General features: G+C 37.3%; 2 protein-coding genes across 4 annotated transcripts in view; both read left to right on the forward strand.

Annotated features, from left to right (window-relative positions):
• The window catches only part of vps13c (vacuolar protein sorting 13 homolog C), a 54,910-nt gene extending 33,354 nt beyond the window's left edge, over positions 1-21,556 (forward strand). For both annotated transcript variants that reach the window (XM_081358990.1, XM_081358991.1), the window contains 35 exons: positions 75-235; positions 710-963; positions 1,458-1,681; positions 1,853-1,945; positions 2,690-3,145; positions 3,265-3,420; positions 3,897-4,155; positions 4,502-4,662; positions 4,813-4,934; positions 5,478-5,775; positions 6,734-7,123; positions 7,299-7,403; positions 7,846-8,007; positions 8,092-8,217; positions 8,305-8,438; positions 9,430-9,556; positions 9,638-9,873; positions 10,017-10,161; positions 10,245-10,385; positions 10,479-10,560; positions 10,667-10,736; positions 12,385-12,496; positions 12,694-12,807; positions 13,746-13,879; positions 13,988-14,069; positions 14,176-14,289; positions 14,506-14,581; positions 14,675-14,838; positions 14,971-15,016; positions 15,239-15,362; positions 17,455-17,569; positions 19,447-19,538; positions 19,631-19,754; positions 19,889-19,972; positions 20,275-21,556. In XM_081358990.1, the coding sequence (XP_081215116.1) occupies positions 75-235; positions 710-963; positions 1,458-1,681; positions 1,853-1,945; positions 2,690-3,145; positions 3,265-3,420; positions 3,897-4,155; positions 4,502-4,662; positions 4,813-4,934; positions 5,478-5,775; positions 6,734-7,123; positions 7,299-7,403; positions 7,846-8,007; positions 8,092-8,217; positions 8,305-8,438; positions 9,430-9,556; positions 9,638-9,873; positions 10,017-10,161; positions 10,245-10,385; positions 10,479-10,560; positions 10,667-10,736; positions 12,385-12,496; positions 12,694-12,807; positions 13,746-13,879; positions 13,988-14,069; positions 14,176-14,289; positions 14,506-14,581; positions 14,675-14,838; positions 14,971-15,016; positions 15,239-15,362; positions 17,455-17,569; positions 19,447-19,538; positions 19,631-19,754; positions 19,889-19,972; positions 20,275-20,373 (5,382 nt within the window). In that variant the 3' untranslated portion in view covers positions 20,374-21,556. The remainder of the gene's footprint in view (positions 1-74; positions 236-709; positions 964-1,457; positions 1,682-1,852; positions 1,946-2,689; positions 3,146-3,264; positions 3,421-3,896; positions 4,156-4,501; positions 4,663-4,812; positions 4,935-5,477; positions 5,776-6,733; positions 7,124-7,298; positions 7,404-7,845; positions 8,008-8,091; positions 8,218-8,304; positions 8,439-9,429; positions 9,557-9,637; positions 9,874-10,016; positions 10,162-10,244; positions 10,386-10,478; positions 10,561-10,666; positions 10,737-12,384; positions 12,497-12,693; positions 12,808-13,745; positions 13,880-13,987; positions 14,070-14,175; positions 14,290-14,505; positions 14,582-14,674; positions 14,839-14,970; positions 15,017-15,238; positions 15,363-17,454; positions 17,570-19,446; positions 19,539-19,630; positions 19,755-19,888; positions 19,973-20,274) is intronic.
• Positions 21,557-22,124: 568 nt separating this feature from the next.
• rorab (RAR-related orphan receptor A, paralog b) overlaps positions 22,125-26,163 on the forward strand; it is a 55,617-nt gene continuing 51,578 nt past the window's right edge. The window contains exon 1 of one of the 2 annotated variants that reach the window (XM_081358992.1): positions 22,125-23,194. In XM_081358992.1, coding sequence (XP_081215118.1) covers positions 23,035-23,194 — 160 coding nt within the window. In that variant the 5' untranslated portion in view covers positions 22,125-23,034. The remainder of the gene's footprint in view (positions 23,195-26,163) is intronic. The other variant, XM_081358993.1, reaches the window with a different exon arrangement.

A 26,163-nucleotide genomic window follows, 5' to 3' on the forward strand; every position in this document is an offset into this window, starting at 1 on the left:
AGTTACAGTCCTAAAGTGAGCATTTAATAAAAGCATTATTTGTAAATCCCCCCCATCTCTCTTTCTTTCTCTAGCCCTCTGTACATCAGGAGCAGTTGTGTTTAGGTGAATTTATGCTGCGTAAAATGGAGACTTCAGGCAAAATGTTTAGTAATGGGAATATGGAGGTCTCCACCATCCTCACCACATGCACACTGGATGACAGGAGGAGCGGCATTAAAAGAGTCACATCCAGGTGATTTACACATAATAAAACCTAATTCAATAAAAAACAATTATAAAATAAACATAATTATATATATATATATTATTTATAATTTACAATATATGTACTACCGGTCAAAAGTTAGCAATAATTAAAACATTTTTTTAAATGTTTTTGAAAAGATCATTTTAGTTCTCAGTTGAAAATGGAAAACAGTTAATTTAAATTGTAATAATATTTCACAATATTACTGTTTTTCCTTTATTTTGATCAAATAAATCTAGCCTTGGTGAGCACAAGAGACTAAGTTCTTTCAAAAACATGAAAGGAAAAAAAATTGTTTTAAACACTTAAATACAACTAAGAAACACTTTTGTTTAATGTAACATTACATGAAATGATTGACAGAGAGAGCATTTCAGAAGAAATAAACATCTTTTTGTACAGTCTTGTTTCTTGGCCTCATCCCTTGGTTTGATCGCTCAATATTATTTTTACCTATAGGATGCTGGGAAGGCGTGATGAGGAGACAACAGACCCCATGATTGATGTGAAATATTCTCAGAGTGTGGATGAGCGCTCGGTGGCCGCTGTGCTGCAGAAGCTCTATCTGTGTGCTAGCGTGGAGTTCCTGTTGGCCGTTGCCGACTTTTTTGTGCAAGCCCTACCTACAAGTTCACCTACACATCAAGAGAAAACCAATCAGCTGCCGCTCAAATATGTCTCAGAACCCAAAATGCAGTGTGAACCTAAAGCAGGTGTGAATGCTAATGCTGAAAAAAATTAGCCGTTGCATGTTAAAGGTAAAATGTTGTGTGAAGCCAGTGTATTGTAGATTTACACTGTGAACAACTTTTTGTCATTGAGGGTGTCAGAACAATTTGGGTTAAACCTGTACTTGCAGTTGTAAAGGTTAAGTTTGTCATTTTTTGCTACCAGCAGCGTCAAACAGAACTGCAAAAATAATGTGTGTGTCTCACAGTCCTGGAAATGGGAAATGTCAGGGAATTTCAAAAGTGTGATTTCCAGACCTGGAAAAGTCATGGAAATTAATCAAATCTTCCTGGTCATGAAAATAGTTATAGTCAATAATATGCATTTTCTTGTCAGTTCTAAAGTATTTTGACTAGAAATACTTGAGAACAATGTCTATAAATTAAAACCAAAATGTTTATCTGATCATCATTCATAACTGGGAAAATCATGGAAAATTGTTTAAAAAAAAAAAAAAAATTCTTTTTTCTATCATCAGCCCCAGCTCTGAAAACAAAACTGCGAGCAGTTGTGATGGATCCAGAGGTTGTGTTTGTGGCTGATCTGATGAAGGCCGATGCTCCTGCGCTGGTAGCCTCATTCCAGTGTAATTTTAACCTGCTGTCTGAAGACACCGGCCAGGCCATGAAGGCCAGCGTCAAAAGCCTCAAAGTGCTCGCCTGCCCCTTCATCAGGACGGAGGGTGACAAAGCCGTGACCACCGTATGTTTTTTTATTCCTACTAATGTTTTTCTGTTTTAACTCTATTTTTACAGCAGGAATAAAGTTTTATGTTTGTTTTTATCATGAGGTGCAGCGAAAATATATTGCATGTTATGTAACTGCAGTTGTCTCTTTAATGATTTGCAAACTATGAATTTGTATTTACTGCAGGTGCTGAGACCGTGCTCTGTTGAACTTGAGACCAAAATGCCAGCCAATGCCCCATTAACTGGTTCTGTAACTGTAGAGGAGGTCATAGTAAAAGTGGGTGTTATCTGTTTGCCATATTGATATCTTGTGAAATAAATAGAGCAACATATACACTACCGTTCAATAGTTTAGGGTCGATACAATTTTTAATGTTTTTGAAAGAAGTCTCTTATGCTCTACAAGGCTGCATTTATTTATCAAATATAGAGTAAAACAGTAATATTGTGAAATATTATTACAGTTTAAAATAACTTTTTTCTATTTTAATATATTTTAAAATGTAATTTATTCCTGTGATGGAAAAGCAGAATTTTCAGTATTATTACTCCAGTCTTCAGTGTCATATGATTCTTCTGAAATCCTTCTGATACTGATTTGTAGCTCAAGAAACATTTCTTTTTATCAATGTTAAGACACATTTCTGCTGTTTAATATTTTTGTGGATTCTTTGATGATTCTTTGATGATTAGAAGTTCAAAGGAATTCCATTTCCAGTAGTTGAAGTAGAAATTTACTGTCACATTTAATCAATGTAATGCATCCTTGTGAATAACAGTATTGATTTCTACTGACCCCAAACTTTTGAACGCTAGTGTATTTGCTCCCTAAACTGTAAGACTACACCTTTTTTTGTGTGTACAAAGATGCTGTAACTGTATGTCAAGATTATGACATCTGACCTCTCTGTGTAAATGTATACAGTATTATGCAAATATCTTATGTTTTCGTTACATATCATTTGAGTATTTGCTTATCTGTGTTGAACTAACCTGCTTTTTCTCTCTCTTGCTGTCTCAGATCTCTCCTATCATTCTTAACACTTTCATTACCATCACGGCAGCTATGGCTCCCAAACCTAAAGAAGAGCCGTCACAGCAGACGTCCGATGACCTGAACAGTCTCTGGTCTTTGATAAAAGTTGCTAATGCAAACTACTGGTTCCTTGGTGTGGACACGGCCTCCGAGGTCACTGAGAGCTTTAAGGATGTGGACAGCAGTAAGGACGGAGAGAGTTTTGGGTTGAGCGTGAAGGTGGTGCAGGTCACGTTGGAGTCAGGCTTGGGGCATCGGACTGTTCCCTTGCTGCTTGCAGAATCATCGTTCACCGGTACTGCTCAGAATTGGTCGTCATTGCTTAGTGTCTCTGCAGATATGACACTGGAGGTGAATTACTTCAACGAGACCCATGCAGTATGGGAGCCACTGCTTGAGAGAGTGGACAATGGGAAACAGAGGTGGAAGCTCAAATTAGACGCAAGTAGAATTTCGCTTCTTTTTTCACTTCTGTGTATAAACATGAATCCACGTTCCCATCCTATCAAATGTCTTGAAGGTTGTTGTGTAAGTGATTATTTGTGTGTTTCTGTGTGCAGATGAAGAATAACCCTGTTCGAGATAAAAGTCCAGGTCCTGGGGAGGATTTTATTATGTTGCCAGAACCTCGCACAGCCATCACCATATGTTCCAAAGACACCATGAACATCACAGTGTCCAAGTGCTGCCTCGGTGTCTTCAACAACCTGGCTAAGGTAAACAAAAAGTGACATTAAATTCCTTTATAATGTTCTAAAAGATTTCCATTTCAAATAAAATGTTTTTTTTTCATTCATCCAACGATCCTGAAAAAAAAGTATCATAGTTTCCACAAAACTTTTAAGTAGCACAACTGTTTTCAACTTTGATAATAATAAGAAATGTTTCATGAACACCAAATTGTCATATTAGAATGATTTCTGTAGGATTATGTGACACTGAAGACTGGAGTGATGATGCTGAAAATTCAGCAGGAAATATAAAATATATTAAAATAGAAAACTGTTATTTTAAAATATATTAATATTTCACAATATTAAAGTTTTACTGTATGTTTGTTAAATAAATGCAGCCTTAATAAAAGACTTCTTTCAGAAACATAAAAAGAAAAAATCCAACCCAAAACTTTTGAGCAGTAGTGTATGCTAAACATATACAAATTAAACTTGTTCATTTATTTCTCTCTTGTCAGGCATTCTCCGAGAGCACAGCCTCCACTTTTGACCATTCTCTCAAGGAGAAATCCTCGTTCACCATTCGCAATTCGTTAGGCATTCCTCTCATTGTTCAGCACAGCGCTAACCTGCGTTTGGTTGGCTCATCCACACTGGGAAAACTGCATGAATTGGCTGTGGATAAAAGTGTGGATTTAGACCATTCATCGTTTGAGCGTTCATCAAGACTGTCCGCACTGCAGAGGCAGGAAAGCTGCTTATTCAATCTCAGCGTAGGTCAGTAACGTGGATAATATACACCTTGTAAACTATTCAAATGCCTACGGTTGCACCTCAAAACCTAGTAAGCTGCCTACCTAGATAGCATTTTTGGGCATAATAAGCACTTAGAAAAAGTTCAAGCATGTCTATGATGCCCAAAAATGCTGTCCTGGTAGGCCGCTCTCCAAGTCAGATCTGGTTATTCTGTTTGTCATATTACCTTGAAATTACCTTGAATACTTGAAATTGTTTATTTACTTAAATAATTTGTATATTATCCTATAATATTTGAGATAGTGTAATACTTTTTAGGTCATGAATTCCCTAGCCCTAATCCTAATCATAAATGTCCTCTGTGCAGTTCCCTCAGGTTATAGTGAGATTTCAAATATCCCGTTGGGTAAACCTGGCCGCAGACTGTATAATGTCAGAGGACCCATGCAAATGGAAGCTGTGTCTGTGCTGCTTCAGATCGATGCCAGCGAGGGCAACAAGGTCATCACAGTACGGTCCCCCCTACAGGTTCGTCTGCTCACTTTTACCTGCAGAGAGCGTACATCTGTCCACCTGTCTCGATAAAGAAATAATCATTCATGAAAACGACCTTGTTAAAATCACGGTGACATTGAAATTTTATTGGACGTTAACTGTTTGTCAATTATGTGTTAACAGATAAAGAACCACTTCTCAGTGCCTTTTGCCATTCTGAAGTACTCTTCTGAACTTGGAGTGATGGTGAATGTAGGGGTTGCTGAGCCTGAGAAGGAGTGTCATGTTCCTCTAGAAGCTTACAGGTATGGGCTAAGTGTAATTGCTTACTTTGTTTCAGTGCATTTTGAATTCACATGAGTTAAATATCATGAGTGGCAACTGTAAAGAAGATCTTACATATCATGCATATTTACAATTCGATCACTATACCAGGGGTGTCAAGTGTGTTGTTTTCATGCACCAGGGGGCTTTAGATTACATTTACATATAAAATCGCCAATTAGAGAATATTAATCAAACAATCATCATTTGACAAGAAAAAGAGAAGCAACATGCTGCTCTTAGCTGGATAACTTAAGATTTAATTATATATTTCAGAGTACAAAGCGAACAAAAAGACAACCAAAACAACACATTAAAGAGTTCTGCGACCCTATCAAAAAGCTAAAAAATATATTACAAATATACAAAATTGTAAATGATCACAAACATTTAATAATTTTTTTGCATAATTTCGTTTTTTTTTTTTTATCTTGAGCTTGACACCCCTGCAGTATACTGTCAAATAAACTTCCTGTACTTTTTTTGTACTTTATAATGTAATTTTCTGTGCTATATTCCATCAGGAGTCAGCTGTTCTTGCTGCCTGTTGGTCCTTTAGAAGATCTGTATCGCGCATCGTCCACATGCATCTCTTGGAAGGAACAGGTGCACCTGAGCTCTGAGGTTCAAGCAGTGCTGCAGTGCCCTGCCATAGACAGCAGCTTCCTGCCACTGGTGGTGAACACACTGGCCGTGCCTGATGACCTCAGCCACATCGCCAGCCACGGGGAAGGGGACTGGGACCCTGCTTATGTTATTCACCTGCACCCAGCTGTGACTGTCAAAAACCTGCTACCTTACTCAATACGCTATCTACTGGAGGTGCGGAATATTGTTGCTAAAATCCATTTGACATACACTACCATTTAAAAGTTTGTGGTCAGTAAGATTTGTTTAAATGTTAAAAAGTCTCTTATGCTCACCAAGACTGCATTTATTTGATCAAAAATACAGTCACAACAGTAATATTGTGAAATATTATTACAATTAAAAAAATATTTTTCGTAATTTAATATATTTTAAAATGTAATTTATTCATGTGATGGTTATGGAAGCTTATTTCCGCCACAAAATAAAAAAAATTAAATAATTGCGACTTTTTATCTCACAATTGCGAGTTTATTTCACGCAATTCTGACTTTATATCTCGCAATTCTGACTTTATAATACGCAATTGCGACTTTATTTCACGCAATTCTGACTTTATATCTCGCAATTCTGACTTTATAACACGCAATTGCGACTTTATTTCACGCAATTCTGACTTTATATCTCGAAATTCTGAGAAATAAAGTCAGAATTGCGAGATGTAAACTCACAATTGTGAGATAAAAAGTCGCATTTATCTCTTAAAATGTTTTATTCTGTGGCGGAAACAAGCTTCCATAGATGGTAAAGCTGATTTTTCAGCAGTAATTACTCCAGTCATCAGTCTCAAGATTCTTCAGAAATCATTCTAATGTGCTTATTTGGTGTTCATTAAACATCTGCTATTATTATCAATGTTGTTTGGAAACCTTAATGCTTTTTTTTTCAGAATTCCTTGATGAATAGAAAGCTCAAAAGAACAGTCTTCGTTTGAAATAGAAATCTTTTGAATTATAAATGTCTATAGTGTCACTCTTGATCAATTTAACTTGCTGAATAAAAATATAATTAAAAAAATCGTACTGACCCCAAACATTTGTGTTTGACACGTTCATATTAAAAATCAGTATGATTTATTACCTATTTCATATTAGCCAACATACATTTATTAACCTCATCACGTCTCTCATAGGGCTCTGCTGACTTCTATGAGCTTCAGGAGGGCAGTGCGGCGGATGTGCTGAATTCGAATGTTGGCGGTGAAATAATGGAACTTGTTTTGATCAAGTACCAAGGTCGCAACTGGACTGGGCGTATGAGGGTTAGCAGAGACATGCCTGAGTTCTTCTCCATCTGCTTCACCTGCGACACCACCGAGGGGCTGACCTTGGACGTGGGTGTGCATGTGTCTCACGTGAACAGCAAAATGATCCTCTCTGTTTATAGTCCATACTGGATCATCAATAAGACGTCCCGCGTGCTGCAGTATCGTGCCGAGGATACCTGTGTGAAACACCCATCCGACTTCAGAGACGTCATTCTGTTCTCCTTTAAAAAGAAGAATCTCTTCAGCAAAAATAAGGTTGGATTGTGCTCTTTGGCAGTGTTTGAGCAATAAATCTGCACAGCTATTAGCCAAATCATGAATAAAAATGTGTTTGGGCTGTCATGTTCAGAAAGCCATGTTTTACCTGTAGATTTGAATACAAAATGTTCAGATATTCCTTTCTAAATTAACATGCTGCTCTTCCTTTCAGGTGCAACTCTGTGTGTCCACCAGCTCCTGGTCTGATGGCTTCTCATTGGACACTGTCGGCAGCTATGGATGTGTGCGCTGTCCAGACAAAGGCGGGGACTACCTGGTAAATGCTTTGAACGTTTAAATTCAGCATGAAACGGTAGTTGCGATAATCTTTTCTTCCATTATTGTGACATATATCCGAGTGAAACGGCTTCTCGAACAAGAAAAATGTAGAGCGGGACTTGATTTTGTCCATCTGGAATTGATTGGATTGTTGTTGTTTTTTGGATCATAGTAGTTTGCTATTGCTGTGATGTTATGTGAGTGACAGGTTGTCCATGAATCGTCAAAGAATTTTATTATTGGTGCATCTCTCTTATATTGAATTATTTTCATGTTATGGCTGATTAGAGATGCCAGATATTAAAAATCTATACACTAAAATACATTAAAAATACAACACTAAAAACTAAAATCAATCTTTTTAAGTGCTACTGTACATGTGAATTTAGACACAACAACATTATAATGTACAGTATGGAAAATCTCATTTGATGTACCAGGTTGGGGTCAGCATCAAGATGAGCAGCTTTAATCTGACACGAATTGTTACTATGAGTCCCTTCTACACGCTGGTCAACAAGTCTTCGTTTGAGCTTGAGGTTGGAGAGGTGCAAAATAACAATGTTTACAGCAACAAGTGGCACTACATCTCCTCCACTGAGGTCAGAGATGAATTAATCTTTTATCAAAGGCAGCAGTATGCACTCATTGTATTTGTGTTGACTGTACAATTGTGTGTGTTACAGTGTTTGCCTTTTTGGCCTGAGTCCAGCACAGGGAAGCTGTGTGCACGAGTTGTGGGATCTGAATCTACCTCCAAATCGTTCTTCTTCAACAAGCAGGACAACGGGACTCTGCTGCGCATGGATCAGGTGAACATGCTCTGAATGTAAACAGGATGCTAAACATACTTTATTAAACCATATTGAGCACCTAATTCTAATCTTCTTTTCCCTCAGTATGGTGGCGTTATAGTGGATGTGAATATCTCAGACCACTCCACTGTCGTCAGCTTCACTGATTACTATGATGGAGCTGCACCTGCTTTGGTTGTGAACCACACGCCCGCAGCAACTGTCAACTTTAGACAGAGGTCTGACAGCTTTAATATTTTACTTCATATGACAGATGAATGAAAAGTCTGAATATGTTTGATGAGAAAGACCATGAAGATCTAATCTTTCTAAGTCTATAAAATCAAAACCTAATCTAATCAATGGTCTTTTGTGGAAACTAGGGTTGTCACAATACCCAGGTTTCAGTAGTTAATAAGACCAATACCATGATTTCACAAATCTCACAAAGTAATTGTTATACCACAGCAAAAACGAATTGTTATTGTCAACGCTGTTTTATTTAAATGTTAAATGTTGATATAAATATTAACTTAAGAGCAATGTTTACTTAATTGAGGAATACTTGAATACTACATTCTGTTGTTTTAATTGAATTAAGCCAGTAGTAAAATAAAGACAAAAGAAAAATTACAAACAAAACAAATGAATATAAACAAATAAAATACATTTGTGGTTTGTGGTTATACTTTTATTAAGCAAGGATGCATTAAATTGATCAAAAGTTAAGATATTTATATTGTTACAAAAAATCCTTCCTTAAGAAGCAGCTATTGCAGCTAGTGTTTTAAAATAAAAAAGTTGTTAAATTGTAATCATATTTTACAGCATTACTGTATTTACTGTATTTTGATCAAATATAGTCTGTATTGTATAGTATATACAGTGATAAATAATAATAAACTAAAAAATATATTTAATGTTCAAAGAAAGATCTGTAAGATCTCATTTAAACTGTTTAATGCACAGATCCAAATTATTATTATTATTATTATTATTTTTACCTGGCTGTTTACATAAATTCAGTTAAACCAAACCAATCGTCAAGACAAGGAATTTGATTACGAAGTGCCTTTCACATGCGAGCTGTGCACAAGTTCTCCTTTTTCCACTGTGGTACCAAAAGTACTGGTACTTTTTTTTACATCTGTATTCTCTTATTGAGTGTTTTGGAGTTTGTGAATATGCTTCCTAACTCTAATCTGTGTCTGTGTCTCTGTGCTTGTGCAGAGGATGTGAGGAGTCTTGGGCACTGAGACCAGGTGAAGCTCAGCGTTTTGCATGGGACGATCCAGCAGGGGAGAGGAAGCTTTGCTGGAGCTGTCAAGACCACAGTGGAGAACTGGACCTTGTCAAGGTTAGAAAAAGATTCTGGGTTAGTGAATCTGCTGATGGTCTTATGTTGCTGCTCATGTCATTCCCATGTTATTGTCTTTAGGACGAGTGTGGGCAGTTTTCTTATAGCAGCTTAGTTCAGACTCACTGGGTGTCTTTCCTGGACGGCCGCCAGCGGGTGCTGATCTTCACCGAGGATGTCGGCATAGTCACAAAAGCACGGCAGGCGGAGGAGCTGGAGCAGTTCCAGCAGGAAGTCAACATCTCATTACAGAACCTGGGCCTGTCACTTATCAACAATGACATCAGGCAGGAGATTGCATACGTTGGCATCACCAGGTAAATAAACCCACACCCTTCATTCAGTAGTGTTGTTGTAACACTAATAATTTAAAATGCTTCTAAGACTTTTAAAAGGGGAACATAAATTCCACTTGACTGTCAAGGTGATTTTTGATGATGTATTGAATTGTGTTTTTAAGTTCTGGTGTGGTTTGGGAGATGAGACCAAAGAACCGCTGGAAGTCCTTTAACAACAAGAACATCGGACTTTTGGAGAAAGCCTACCAGAACCACATCAGCAGCAAGAGTGAACCAGTCTGGACTAGATTAGAAACTGGCCTAGAGGTAATAAAGGACTTTACCAGGAAAACTTTGATTAATAAGATTGTTTATGTTGTTAGACTTTATAGTATTCTTTATAAAAACAGGTCAACTTTGGGAGATTGCCCATGTTGATGAGACAGCCATTATCCTGCCATATCAGGAGAAACTTCCTGCCAGGCATTCATGTTGAGTTGAAACAGTCGCCTCACCAGAGGAGTCTACGTGCACAACTCTATTGGCTACAGGTAACACCCACACACAATGTACTTGTTGAATATCACACTTCCATCGTTTTTGGCAGTCGTTCAGTTATTATGTTCACCATATATTTGTTCCAGGTGGATAATCAGCTGCCGGGAGCTATATTTCCTACTGTTTTTCATCCTGTTCCTCTTCCAAAATCTATTGTTCAAGACACAGGTACAAACACCAGCTAACATATAAAGGCTGCATCTAAGCTAATACAGTTCTGAGTGCACATTCAGAGTGAGTGGACATGAACACACCATATCCCCTTTATCTTTAGAGCCGAAGCCATTTATTGACGTGAGCATCATCACAAGGTTTAATGAGCACAGCCAAGTCATGCAGTTTAAGTAAGTGATGGCACCCTGATTTACTTTTTTTTTACTTTGTGTCACAGTCTCACATGTACTAATTCAAATTAATTAACCACACTGCATTCTTCTCTCTTGTGTGAAATTAGGGCTGGGCGATAAAATCTTAACGATAATTTTCACTATATATTTTTTCTCGATATAACGATAAAAAGGATAAATGTTTGATATTATGTTTGTACGCCAAAAGCGTAACAAAAACATTTGAAACGCATCACACTGACCATTTATCCGCTCGGCTCAATCGGTCTCAATCATGCGTCAACTAAACATCGCTGTGAGATCCAGTGTGAAGCATTTGAAATCAGTGAAGAACACAAATGTCTTGGTGATTTAAAGTAATTTAAAGCCAGATGAAGATGAAACCGCCCTGACAAGCAGGAGAAAAACTGCGCAACGATACAGTCAGATGGCTTTTCAATCTACAAATTGTCATCATTTACCATGGAACACTAACTGCACTATGGTATTGTGGCGGAAATGTGGGGTATTCATGTAAAATTTTATTATATTATTAATGTAGACATGAATTAAATGAATTAAAGGAGTTTCTTCTTCTCACAATTAACTGTCTGGTTTCTACAACTTCCACTTAGGAGCAAAAATCTGCCTTAAAATTGAAATAAATAAAGATTTGACATTTATCGTGATAATTATCGATATTGACATTAAATTGATCAAAAGTGACAGTGAAGACTTTTACATTGTTACAAAAAATAAAGTAAATGTTGTTCTTTTGAACTTTGCTCATCATTTGCTTAGCAGCCGTATCACTCTGTAGACTGATTGCCCACCGAAGCTAAGCAGGGTTGAGCCTAGTCAGTACCTGGATGGGAGACCTCCTGGGAAATTTAGGTTGCTGCTGCAAGAGGTGTTGGTGAGGCCAGCAGGGGGTGCTCACCCTGTGGTCTGTGTGGGTCCTAACACCCCAGTACAGTAATTGGGACACTATACTGTCAAAAAGCACCGTCCTTCGGATGAGACGTTAAACCGAGGTCCTGACTCTCTGAGGTCATTAAAAATCCCACTGGCTTGCCCATTGGTCTCTGTCCATCATTATGGCGTCCTAATCATCCCCATATACTGATTGGCTTCATCACTCTGTCTCCTCTCCACCAATAAGCCGGTGTGTGGTGGGCATTCTGGCGCAGTATGGCTGCCGTCGCATCATCCAGGAGGATTCTGCGCACTGGTGGTGGTTGAGGAGATTCCCCCTTCTATAAAAAGAAAAGCGCTATATAAATGTAACAAATTATTCTTATTTTTATCATCATTATTAAAGAATCCTGATTTTATTTTTACGGTTTCCACAATTACTTTAAATTATAATAATATTTCACAATATTACTGTTTTACTGTATTTTAAATTAAATACATGCAGCCTTGGTGAGCATAAGAGACTTCTTTTAAAAACATAAAAATTTCTTACTGTCCCCAAATTTTTTAATGGAAGTGTAGGATTTTTTTTGTTTTGTTTTGTTTTATTCAAAAAAAAAAAAAATTGTACACTACATAATTACCTTAATTCCATGTGTTATTTCATAGTTTTGATGACTTTATTGTTATTTGTAAGTAGAAAGAATGGGTAGATCCAAACCTTTGACTGGCAGTGCTTGTTTTTCTGTAGGTACTTTATGGCGTTAGTACAGGAGATGGCAGTGAAGATCGATCAGGGTTTCTTGGGGGCAATCATCAACCTGTTAACCCCAGCCATCGAGTCCCAGGATAGTAAAGAGAAGGTAACTACTGCATCCTCTTGCAGGTGTTCACATTCTATCACATAATGTTACTAGTGAAATGAATCCACAATGATCGCAGTGGTAAATATTTCCTCCATCATTACATTCTTCTGTGTTTGTTTCACTCATGTGTGGCTTTATGAAATGTGAATGGAGAGTGGGCTGGAGATGTCAGTATGTGTTTCTCTGTGCTTCAGAATAAGCTGATAGAGAAGGATCTGGAGGCGCTGCAAGCTCAGCTGATGGAGTGCTCCATGACAGACACCTCGGGCCTGAGCTTCTTTGAGCATTTCCACATCTCCCCTATTAAAGTAATGAATCAGCACCACAGTCCACTTCAAAACACAGCACATGATCTCTTCAAGGTCACTTCTCAACAACATTTTAATTAAGACCTTCTCCCTAGTTTCAGTCTTCCACATGCTACAGCATGATTGGACAGTGACACACTACTCTTCAATAGTTTGGGGGTCGATACAGTTTTTAATGTTTTTGAAAGAAGACTCTTATGCTCACAAAGGTTGCATTTATTTATCAAATATACAGTAAAACACTAATATTTTTAAATATTATTACTGTTATTTTAATGTATTTTAAAATGTAATTTATTCCTGTAATTGTAAAGCTGAATTTTCAACATCATTACTCCAATCTTCAGTGTCACATGATCCTTCAGAAATCATTATAATATTCCAATTTAGTGCTCTAGAAACATTTCATATTATTATCAATGTTGAAAAATAGTTGTTCTTCATAATATTTTTTGGGAAATTGAGATAAAAAAAAATTCAAGATTCCTTGATAACTAGAAAGTTCAAAAGAACAGGATTTATTTGAAATAGACATCTTAAATATCTTTACCTTCACTTTTAATGCATTATTTCTGAATTTCTTTTAAAAGGAATTTACTGACCCCAATCTTTTGAACAGTGGTGGAATTTCATATAATTCTATTTATATTCTGTCTGTTACTTTCAAAAACTCTGTCCATTATTAACCATTTAATGAGCAAAACAAGATCTACCAGCGTCAACCTTTCCCCCCTAATGTTTACCCAAGTTAATGACGTGCTTGCTTATACTTTCATATGAAAGACTAAACTGAATCAACCGAATCTTACTTGTCTACCAGCATATGAATGATTTAATAATGAGAAATGATCGATAAATTTCCTTGATGGGTAGCTGCATCAAACAAGTCATGTAATTGTTTATGTTTAACCTGTGTGTGTTTGTGTGTGTGTGTATAGCTGCATCTGAGTCTCTCTCTGGGCTCCAGTGGAGATGATTCTGAGCAGGGTGACATGGTGGCCATCCAGTCCGTCAACCTCCTGCTCAAAAGCATTGGTGCCACACTCACTGATGTAGATGATCTGATTTTCAAGTAAGGCTTTCAGATGTGCATGCACTAATACTGACTCATATGCCTCTTTGAAAATACGATTCACTTAGGCATTGATTGACGTCATTTTGTCTCGCTCTTTTTTTTCAGACTTGCTTACTTTGAGGTGAAATATCAGTTCTACCGGCGAGAGAAGCTGATGTGGGCGGTGATCGGACACTACACTGAACAAGTGGGTGATCTAAATACACACTCATACAATGTCAGAGGTTGTTACATGAGCATACACTCTAACACACATCATCATTGTATCTGAAAGTCTTTTTCTCTCCTCATAGTTCTTGACGCAGATGTACGTGTTGGTTTTGGGTCTGGATGTTCTTGGAAATCCATTTGGCTTGATCCGAGGCTTATCAGAAGGAGTGGAGGCTTTCTTTTATGAGCCCATCCAGGTCAGACAAATGCTGTTAATTTATATGTTCATTCAGGCCTCATCATTTAATTCAGTACAAATGTGAGTGTGTTCTCTTTTGAATGCCAGATATAAGTACAGATTTGAGGGATATTTATTTAAATTACCATTGCAGTGTCAGGTTTACAAGGTTATCAAGTTATGATTTGTGTGGTCTGAGATTGGTTACATTTGTGCTGTTTGTTTGTGTGTGTAGGGGGCTGTTCAAGGACCTGAGGAATTTGCTGAAGGTTTTGTTATCGGTGTTCGAAGTTTGCTGGGCCACACAGTGGGTAAGGCACCTTGCTTTTCTCTCTAAAGCCTATAAATACTCACTGAGGATCCTTACTGCACATTCTTATTTTGTTTCTACATTATCTTCCTAGGGGGCGCAGCTGGCATGGTGTCCCGTATAACAGGCTCTGTTGGTAAAGGCTTGGCTGCCATCACTATGGACAAAGAGTATCAGCAGAAACGGAGGGAGGAAATGAACAGACCCACTAAGGACTTTGGAGAAAGTCTGGCTAAAGGAGGAAAGGGTTTCCTTAAGGTACTGAAGTTCCTGACTTCTATAAAAATACATCCAAGAAAACATCCAAGCATTACCCTTTCTATGTTTCCATCATAAAACAAAGTTCCATTGTGTATAGCATGAATTTACTTTTGGCATGTTCTCCTTCAGGGAGTGGTTGGTGGAGTAACAGGAATTGTGACAAAACCGGTGGAAGGTACGACAGTTTACTGCTGATGCATCACTTGGGATAGATTCGATCTATTTTTGTATTCAGCTTTGGCAAAACTTATTTGTAAAAATAAATAGGGAAACAGTAACAATTTATTGGCCAATTGAAAATACACAAATACATACAGTATATAATGGCAACCACTCAACAGCAGAACCTTGGACAAGAATGTATAATATGTAATTTAATAATCTGTCATGGGTTTAGGTGCAAAGAAAGAGGGGGCTGCAGGCTTCTTCAAGGGCATTGGGAAAGGCCTGGTTGGGGTGGTGGCCAGACCTACAGGGGGCATCATAGACATGGCAAGCAGTACTTTTCAGGGCATTCAGAGGTGAGACACACATGCACATGAATATTACATCTATATACACACATACAAACACACTGTTCAAAAGTTTGGGGTTAATAAGATTTTTTTTTTAAAGAAATTAACTTTTATTCAGCAAGGATGCATTAAATTGATCAAAAGTGACAGTAAATATATTTATAATGTCACAAAAGATTTCTATTTCAAAATAATGCTCTTTTTGAATTTCTATTCAGTCAGATCATTTTTATTAAAACAAAAAATCTTACGGACCCCAAACAATTTAACTGTAGTGTATATATTCACATAGTTCCTATTTTCAAATGAAGATGTTTATTAAGCAATATTTTGAACCGAAAAACCGATATGTAGGCTAGTCATAATAGGACCACAAGCGGTTTGAAGGGGACCCACATTTACTCATTGCAGAGTGGAAGTCATGAGGCCACTTCCCCCCATCCTAAGTATAGCTTGGAAATCTTGTCTACTTCCTGCTATAGGACAGAGAGAATGTTTTGATGTATCATATTATGTAAGCGCAGATGTCATTGCACTCTAAATTAAAAAATATTTATATTATCTAAGCAATCTTTTGGAAGGGAGGAAGATATTGATGATGATATCCATTCTGAAAGGACAAGAAACTACTGTACATGTATCTACTGTAATTGTATCAGTGTCTTAATTTGTGTCTCTTTTGTATTTTGTTGTCTTGTTCTTTTTTTCTTCTTTTTTTTTCCCTGAGTGTCAACTAATTTTGTGACTCTTTCTTTCATGTTTTTCATAAGTTAATTCCTGGATGTGTTTGTTCTTTTTAGTTCTGTGAGTATTTGGACACTCATGAGTGTATGTGTACAGATGTGCGTATGAAGGTCTGGATGACTGAAGCGTGAATGTATGTGTGTTTATGCCCATGTTACCCAGAGAGATGACAGTGAATGATCCCTCTGCATTCACTCAGTTGGGTTTGCTTGAGTCCAAAAAAAATTGGCAGCATGAATGAATTTTTAATCTTACAGGGTGTGAATTGTTGAAAGGTAAGTATTGCATCTTGGGATGCAAAGGATGTGAGCTGTAGCGCAGAGAATTCTGCCATAATCTACAGTTCAAAAATCCCCTTATAACTGGATTCATCAACATGTGCCTATTTTCCCATCATTGTAACATTTGCTTCTTATATCCACACCCCTTTCACTGGTGCATTTTGGGGCCAGTGGAAAGTCTGATGAGCAGAACAGCACAGACAGGAGCAGAGATGTAATATAGAGGAGAGGAAGTACAGATAAACACATGTACTCACTTGTAACTATATTAAGGGAAGTGGTATCTTCTTTAGTGTGCTATGGAAGATAAAAGTAATGTAACAACATGAGGGTGAGTAAATAAGTTCCATTTTTTGGGGTGAACTTTGGGTGATGTCCCTCACACTCTCCGACTGCTCTGCTTGTCAGACCAAGTCCACTGCACGAGCTCACTGCACTGCTGATGCACTGGACTCTATGGTGTAACCACGCGCAATAGCAAGAGAAGCATTATGATTTTAAAGGCAGTCGATGACCAGGCTAACCAATCACATTTTTCACCCAGTCCATTCATTCTGCCCTGAAAAGATGAGTTGGCAAATCTGTTGTGTTTTACTGTGTTCCCACCCCTGGCTTTTTCATGCCAAACCTTTCCTGACAAGCTGGAACAGCGATGCCCCCCACCCCTCCAGTGACTCTCTAGCTTCTACATTCAATCATCCATCCATTCGTTATGCTCTCCATAACGTGATCCGAACTGATCAACGCTAACTGTATGAACTAATCATGTTGCTTTTCCATGCTCGCACTGTAGAAGTAACCAAAGGTGAGAGAGGGCTTAAGGAATCAGACACTGCACGCAATAGCACAAAGAAACTTTGTAGGTTGACGCTTTTTAAATGACTCTTGAGATGCATTGCGTTTGATCAAGGCTGTTCGGGCATGCTCAGATGAACTTTAATTGAGTAGATTCTGTTCACTAAGAATGACTCACCAGTTGCCCACGCATTTTTACATGGATATAAAACCGCTAGATCACAGGATGTTGTCTTTGTCAGAGTTATCCAAGATGCTGTTTCTGACTTGATTTGCAGGGTAGCAGAATCAACTGAGGAGGTGACCAAATTAAGGCCAGTGCGTCTCGTACAAGAGGACGGCATCATACGGCCCTACGACCACCATGAGTCGGGGGGCTATGACCTCTTTCAGGTGAGGTCACCTGTCAACCCTAGTGACCAAGCTACTAAACCCGATGAGAAGGATTAAATTCAGCATGACCCTCTGTTTTAATTTAACAGCTACTAACAGCCAAATTGTTTTGAAGGATTGGAGTCAGCTTGACAGATTAAGGCAACACACTACAGGCTAAACCAATGGTTTTTTTTTTTTTTCATGCACTGGTCAATTTTGATTTGATTTGATTTGGGGCTATTTTTCCTCATTACATTGTCATCTTTCAGACTAGTGGGGAGAAAAACCCATATTTAAGTGTTTATTTTACCTATTTTTGTCTATGGATTTTGATTACAGTACATACCTTGTAAAGGCTGTTCTCAAAAAATATTTCTCATTCATTGTGCCAGAAATCTCCACTTACATATACCAAACTTTTCTGTTTTCTATATTTTGAAGTTTTTTACACATTTAATTCTTAAAAACATGATAGTTTTTGTCTTCTGACGGTTGACAGTATTTTTGATATATATTGATAAAAAGAGATATCCAAAATCCACTCTATAAAAAACATTTAACTCTAATGTGTCAACAAAATAATTTTGAAACTGGTTTTATTCAATGTTCAGATTTTTTTTTTTTAACCCCATATGGGTTCAGTATTTTTTATGATGTTTAACTGTGGTGTTTTGCCTTTAAACTCAACCAAATTCCAAATCCCCTTGTAAAAATTCTAATTGTATTCTTAATTGAAACTGACATTAAACTCAAAAGTTGAACTGACTCCATCCCTGCTGTAAAGAAATGAATTCCTGTTTTAATATTTCGTATTTTCTCTCTTTTCTGTCTTTTCCCAAATGCAGCCTGAGGAAATGTAAAATGGGAGTGGGAGATGGGGTTGGGACTATTATCTTAAAGATCCATGTTATTAAAAACTTTTCAGATATTGTTGCACTTAAACGAACCAAACTGGATATTCAGTGCTAGATCCAGTCTAGCCTGGTCCACCTACAATGGAATGTTTAGGAAATTACATAATATCCTAAGTCTGCATCTGAAGTTGTCTGTCTTGTGCACCTTTACAGCTTTGCTACTTTTCTTATCTAGAAAACTTTTTTATTTTATTTGTCTCTATTCATTTTGCCAAAAATAATTTCACCATTATACCTCAAACATTGTTATTAGTTTTGTATCACTATATCCTTTATTTAAATTTAATTTCCTAAATTTAAGAAAACAAGGTAGTTTTAAGACCATATAATGGCAAACAATAATAGATTTTCCATATTAATATTTAAATAATTATTGGATTTGTTTTGAATAGGATATGGAGCTGTCAAAGTTTGTCTATTTTTCTAAACTTCATTTTAATTTCTTTAAACGTATGTCTGTAAATGCATTTCCATGCATCTGAACTCTGATAACATAAAATTACAGCCTATATAAAATATATTTATTGACATGTTTATTCTTAATCATTGTGAATACATCAAATGTGCATATTAATATATGCAACCTCAATTATATGCAATAAATAAATAAATAGGCATTTTACAGTGCATGTTGGAATTGATGTCTGATGTATTTTCCTATATACTTTATAGTATATTTATCTTATATATACATAACACATGGTTCATAATTGTCATGTAATCATTTGTTTTAATGTGGCTTTACTGTGTTGTAATGGTGTTAATTGAAGAGCTTGCTTGACTCCTGTGATTGACCTGGAATAAATCAATACTCCTCTTTGACATGAAACTATGATCATTTTATGCATTTCAGATGATTTATGATTTGTTAATTTGAAAATGATTCAGATTGTTATTGCTGAAAGAGTATACCCGCAGAGCCATAAAGCAGCGTGTGCCGTATCTTGTGTATAGTGCTGCATGAGTGTGTATGTCTTTCAGAGGTCTGAGATTAAACAGTTGGATGGAGAGATCTTCAGAGAACACTATGAGTACCCAGGGCACAGAAAAACAAACATCATTATCACCAACAGGTATTCCAACAACAGGAAAATGGTGAAACAGTGACATTTTCCTAATTTTCTCTTTTCCATATGTTGTGTGTGTTGGTTTCTTTTTCATTCAGGAGAGTGATGTGTGTGAAGGAGATCGATGTGATTGGACATTTCAATAAAGAATGGGAATGTCAGTTTGAGAATTTCCTAAGGCCTCCAAGCGCAGAGGGAGGAGATTTGAAGATATATTACCGGGTACATAAATGCTACTTTTAGTATTAGCAGATACGGAGTTACATTGATAGTAGATTGACAATTGTACAGGCTTTCTAACTGATATATGGTGAACAAGTGATCAGTGCTTGACAACAATCTTGATGTTGGTGCAGGAACAGAACAAAATGAACCTCATTAGGAAGGATGGACAGCCGCTAGTGAAAGTGATACAGATGAAACATGCTGACATGGCTGAGGTAAACATCACAGGCGTATGTTTGTTTCGAAATTTATACTGCTGTTGAAATTTTGTTGGTTTTTAATGAATGTAATTTCATTAAAGCGAAAATTTCAATGCCCAATGGGCATTTTATATTTAGCATGCTATTTAGTAGATTTTAAGCTGTGATCAAGGTAGTTACACAGGTTGCACTAGTATTATCCCTTTCAGGCTCACATTTGCTTTTACATTGAGCAAATAGCTATCAAAATGACTGCATTTCATTTTCTGTCAAGAACAAACTGGCCTCTTTGACCTATTTTGTTTCACACTCCACAGAGACTACGAGAAGGAATCGACAATGCCCAGTTTTCACGCAAGCAATATCAGATGGCAAGACAGAAATCTCAGCGCTTCATCAACATGGGCAAAATTTAAATCAGTCGAACTACGTAAACGTGTGGCCACATCTCCAAAGATTATTATCCTGCCTTTTATTCAAAGCATTAGTTACTGTATGTAAATGTTTTGGTTTGTTGGCAAATATATTAGTTAAACTCACTGAAGTTTTAAATGTATCTCAGCACTAGACTTTCTTGATCTAAGCACTTTGCCTTTTGTTATCTTGTTTGTTGTCTTGAAAACAAAAATGTTAAAAGAGATCATTTTGTTAATGGCACTTGCTACAAAAAAAACCTGCGATATACAACTGTAATGTGCAATGTGAAGCTTGTCCTGTTTAGCTCACTTACCTTGATCACAAATCCTGTCAAAAAAGAAGACAAAAAGCTGACATATATAGTACTCTCCTTTGCTTTTCTAGATCATCCTTCCACAGGTGTTGCGTAAATTTACTCAACAATGATGCATAAGATTGCTCTCCATTTAAAAATTATAACATTCAAATGTTTTGTTTTCTTTTGTTTTGTATTGTTTTACAGAAAACATATGCCTCTTTTGTCCCTTGCACTGCACTTGAAGACATGGTTTACTAGGACTGTAGAGAAAGTGTCATTGTTGTTCCACAATTAGTTAAAATGGCAGACCACACCTGGAATTTGAGGTGGAGACTATGACATAAGCTTAGCTCTACCTCTCATGGTCACGTGTTTGTTTTGTAAGTAACCATGACATGATTAAAGGGTGCGTGTCTATATGGCAAGGAAAGATTGCACTGTATTCCACAGTTTTCCCACAATGATGTACAGTGAATGTAGTATCAAAGCACCTGGCAATGTATCCTCTCCAAGTTGCTAAGTAACTCGGCTTCCTGGATGTGGGTGCAAGTGACCCCTATTGGCCTGGTGTGGGCAGGAAAGGAGAGGTTGGTTATCCCATGCTCTGCGGTGGGTCTTTCCATGTCCTCCTATTTCCTATGCATCAGAAGACCAGACATACGCCCACAGGTCAATGCCACAGTGTTACAGTTACAGCTGTAACAGCTAAAGACACCAAAAACATCATAAATAATCTAATCCAATGCAAACACTGGGAATGTCAGGCTTTACATAATAATTTCCTGATCTCATCAGCTTCTCTAAAAGCACATTTTTAGAAGCATACTGTGTTCTGTAACTGTGATCATGTCAATACAGCACAATAAAGCTAGTATCTGATCTAGGACCAGTCTTAGACAACTTTATTGTGAAAACTATGATTATGCCACTGTACATGTAAACTATAGTATTGCACCTGGATACAACTTTTAAGTGCATTTAGAGAATCACATAGTTAAATAATGAAGGAAAAAAATTGGGGAAGTGGATTTTCTTTTTTCACTAAACTTTAAAGTGTCAGTTAAAGGGCCTTTATAGAACACAGTGCTTATGCAAGAGCCAATAGTTTGAACCAGGTGTCTATTGAGAAAATCACTATTGAGACTATTTTTTTTAAGCTATATGCTATAAACGTTTTTTAAACTAATGGTCTATTGTGCATTACATAATGTACATACTTTTCATGATTACATTTATTATTGTAATCTAGCAAATTAGCTGTTAATGCTGATGAAAAGGTTGCAATTCTCAATAGTAAAAATAAAAATACACTTTTAGAAACTCGAAAAGACAGTCAACAGCAGGATACTTAATAAAAATGTTGGGCTTGAAATAAATCTGTTGTTTGTTTGTTTGTATTATATATTGTGTTTCTAGATAGCCTACATATAGGCTAGTCCTTCAACACAACATGACGACAACGTGAAGTCCACGCACTGCGCCTCGACTGGAACGCGTTCAGCGGAAGTACGTCAGCAGCATGTTCGCTTATCACATGTCAAGCATGCTGTCTGTCCTGTGTGTGTGTGATAGAGGAAATTAAAGATAGGTCTACAAGTCTAGACAGCCTTTGATTTACTGAGTAAATACCTATATTCACTAATAACTTGCATTTTGGGACAAACGATTTCAAATTTCGACAACGCAGAGGAATTGTTCAATTATTGTCACAAAGAAAATATATAAATCACCCAAATTGAGCACAAATATTGACGACATGCATTTCCCATTCAATTGTCGATGTGAGCAGATCTAAAATTCAAAGATTATTATTATCTTATTGTCTTAGTGAACAAAATCGTTCTGTTGAGTCTGATATCTTTTAACCGTTTGAAACTGGTTTCGTCTATTCGTTTCGAAATGAGTTTAATTAAATTGTACATAGGTAAAGTACAGGGAAATATAGTTTATTTGTTTATTTTAGTGAGCATTAGCATTTTTACTTGTTCAACATGAATTTTATTGTTGTTTATTGTAAATGCAAATTTGTTCTTAATTAGCCTAAATTTTCATTTTTCTAAGATGAGTCGTGGCTGCAAACTGAATTTGGTCGCAATAAACTGCTATGTTAATAAAACTTGAACAAAATGTGCCACATAATGGCTTTACAGGAATGTTTTAGAGAGCATGTCAATAGTGTGTTTGACGTGACCATGTCTCGCGCTCAACAGCGCTGTCTGTGGACAGAAGAGCCACACCCGCTCCCATGAACACTAACAGATCTGTCACACGCTCAAGTGCAATCCGAACCAAAAGACGATGTAAAACGAATCCGAATTGTTCTACAAAGCGATCCTATTGTACAAGTAACTGAAAGCCGCAGATGAAGATGGAGTCTCCGCCAGAGTCCGTCACGGTGCCGCGCAAGAGCGCTTCTGAAGCGGACGCCTCGGTGGAGGACAGCCCGGTGAAACTGGACAGCAAGGCTGAAACCGACAAACCCGCTCCAGTTCGGCGGCAGAGTTGTTCAAGTACCAACAAGGGTAAGCTTGAAGAACAGAATCAAAGCCTGCTTGTGGATTATTTTCCATTTTATTCAAGTTCACGGAGCAAATTTTGAGTTTAATCTTAAACTCCAGTCCTTGCATGTGACCTGTTTCACATTAGCTCTGAATTTTCAGTGGATTAAACAGATTAAATATGTTATTTTTCATATATGGAGGCCTGGTGGTATTCTAGCTAGCTCATGCACGCTTAGTGCAAATTAACTAATAATACACACATTTTGTAAGCGAGCCCACATTACTGGCCACTGGCTACCTGTCATTTCTGATCTATGACTCACATGCTGTTTACTAGTTAATCAAACTGTTGTCATTTTTCACGAGTGTCTTTATCTTCTCCTGCTCATTGTGTATGTAGTCGATAGACAGCAGTGTGGCCAACGTGTCCACATGTTTCAGTTGGCTACTAATAATACACATTTGAATGTAACGTCTATTCCACTAAATGTTTTAGGTCACTATAAGCACAGACGAGAGAATATTTGCATAGCGAAGTGGTGATTTCTAGAGTGTAAATAAGCATAAAGCCGTTTTTTTTTTTTACATGGGACTGCCACACCCCTTTTGAATGTTTCTGATTTGGGCATACAAGTCAAAGAAAGGTCGGTTAATGTGTCATTCGGTACGGTAGACTATCATAGTTGACAGTTTAGTCAGAGCAGATTTCAGGTCCGCTTGGCTTTGGCAGTCGTGGCTGTGCTTTAAAACCTAGTGTAGCTTCCTAGCTTTGCAGTATTTTTGAGCATCATATGCTACTATGTCGCCTTCAAATGCTGTCTAAATAGGCAGCTTATTTGGTATTGAGACGCCGCCCGTGTGTCTGGCAAGGCGTTTCGCTGTGCTTGCGTGTGTGTGGAGCGCTGTTATGTAACAGGTTAAGTCACACACAGAAGGAGAGGATATGAAGGGATATCTTTACGTTTTTACTGCTCGTGTAAACAAATGGGGTTTCAATCCTGACTACTGCGGTTTTTAAATGTGTGTTGACACGATTGTCTCGTTTTCTCTTCGCGGATACACGGTCGCGCTGTCCGGTTACGTAACTAGAGAACGAGGGCAGGTACGCTTATGGATCCGGCCGCTCGAGGAGTTTCAGTTGGACTCAGAAAAAAAAGGGTCTGACACTCCTAACCCGCTAACCTATATTTTCAAATGCTTCTACTTGGTTAAGATAACTTTCTCTGATATTTGGCCAAAATATTTGCCCAGTATTGAAGAATAATTTAACGGTGCGTGCGTGGAGAACAAAAACATCGTTTTACACTGGGTGAGGTTTAAATCATAGCAGATAGGAATGATTTAGGATACAATTATAAAAGAAAAAAAAAATCCACATTAAAACCCTGGATGGTCAACATAATCAATCAGCCGCTGTAATCCCTCTGGCCCGGTCCATAGTCAGATCATGAAAATTGTTCACTGGCATATTGATCCATTTGATTGTTAAATGTTAAATGTTTTGTTGTTGTTGTTGTTGTCAATGTTATCAAACATTATGCAAGTAGAGCAAAAAAGTTAGCATGAAATTAAAATTCACCCTATATATTTTGTAAATGCATCTTGTTGGTCTTATTGTGAATGATTCATCGATCCATACGTTTCATTTTTAATATTTTTTTAGCTCAATTTTTAATCAGAATGTCATAACTTACAGTGAAACAACATACTTCTCTGGTGATATATACTGGACTTCTCCAATCATTTAGTTTGCTTAAACCCCACCCCTTTCTTACAATTAACTGCAAGCTAGCATTCAGATGCTTCCATCCTATCAACAACTGATGGATAAAAACAAGTCCCCACTCCCCACCCTAAATTTTTTTCTTCTCCATAATTTGTTTCACTCTGATATAGGGTACAACGGGGCTAAAGGCACACCTTAAAGGTCCCATTGCATGAAAATTTCACTTTATGAGGTTTTTATTATTATGAGTTTCCCTAGCCTGCCTATGGTCCCCCAGTGGCTAGACGTTTTGATGGGTGTATTTTTGAGAAAATGAAAGCTCAGACGGGCGAATCTAGAAATCTTCCCCTTATGTCGTCATTTGAAAGAATTTGGCCCGCCCATGTGAAAATGAGCAGCGCAAGCGCGATATTGTTTTTTCCTCGAGAGACATCATGGCTTGCAAACGAGCGAAGCATGGCAGTTGCTCAGTGTTTGGATGTACAAATGAACACAAAAGTATTTTTTTAGTTCCTTCATCCGAGCCTCTGAAGAACCAGTGGGTTATGTGAATTTCTGATGTGTAATTGTTTAAGTTCAGACAGATAATCTTTCTCTCAAAGTCGTTCAATACTGTTTATGCATCAGTAAATCAAGCCAGTGACTAAACGATCAACTTCACTTTGTTTCTCTTAGTAGGATGAAAATAATCGTACTTAAACTGTGATTAATATATATACAGAAAGCGATCAAAGAACAATCCCTTTCCAGTCGCCCAAGCTGTCAATCACACAGCGAGAGTTTATCTGGACACTTGCCAAAACTCGTTATGAAATCAATAGTGCTGTTACATTGCACAACGAAGCTCTTACTGTACTTACCTCATGTTTGCATTGGTGAAATCATAGTGAAATCATTAATCATTAGTAATCATCATATTCACGCGATCAACAGACTGTCATCTGCTCAATGCTCATCACTGCAACCTTTTATGTGATGGGAATAGATCTAAATACTTAAACTTCTCACGATTCGTTGATCCCGACAGCTGTAATAGTAAAAACATATAATAGCTGTAATAGTAAAAGTTTTCGAGAGAGTTCCACATGTTATGCCAGATATTTCATATGCAAGCATGTCAGCCAATCACAGCAGTGGCCGTTTACTCTGAAGTCTCACAGCAGACACGCCCCTTCAAACAGAGCGTTCAAATCAGAGGCTAAAATCAGGCTAGGAAAATTGCCTTTTATTTCTAAATTATAACAACTTTTGATCTAAAAATCAT

Source organism: Scardinius erythrophthalmus, assembly GCF_964197995.2.
Source record: "Scardinius erythrophthalmus genome assembly, chromosome: 2".
Lineage (NCBI taxonomy): Eukaryota > Metazoa > Chordata > Actinopteri > Cypriniformes > Leuciscidae > Scardinius > Scardinius erythrophthalmus.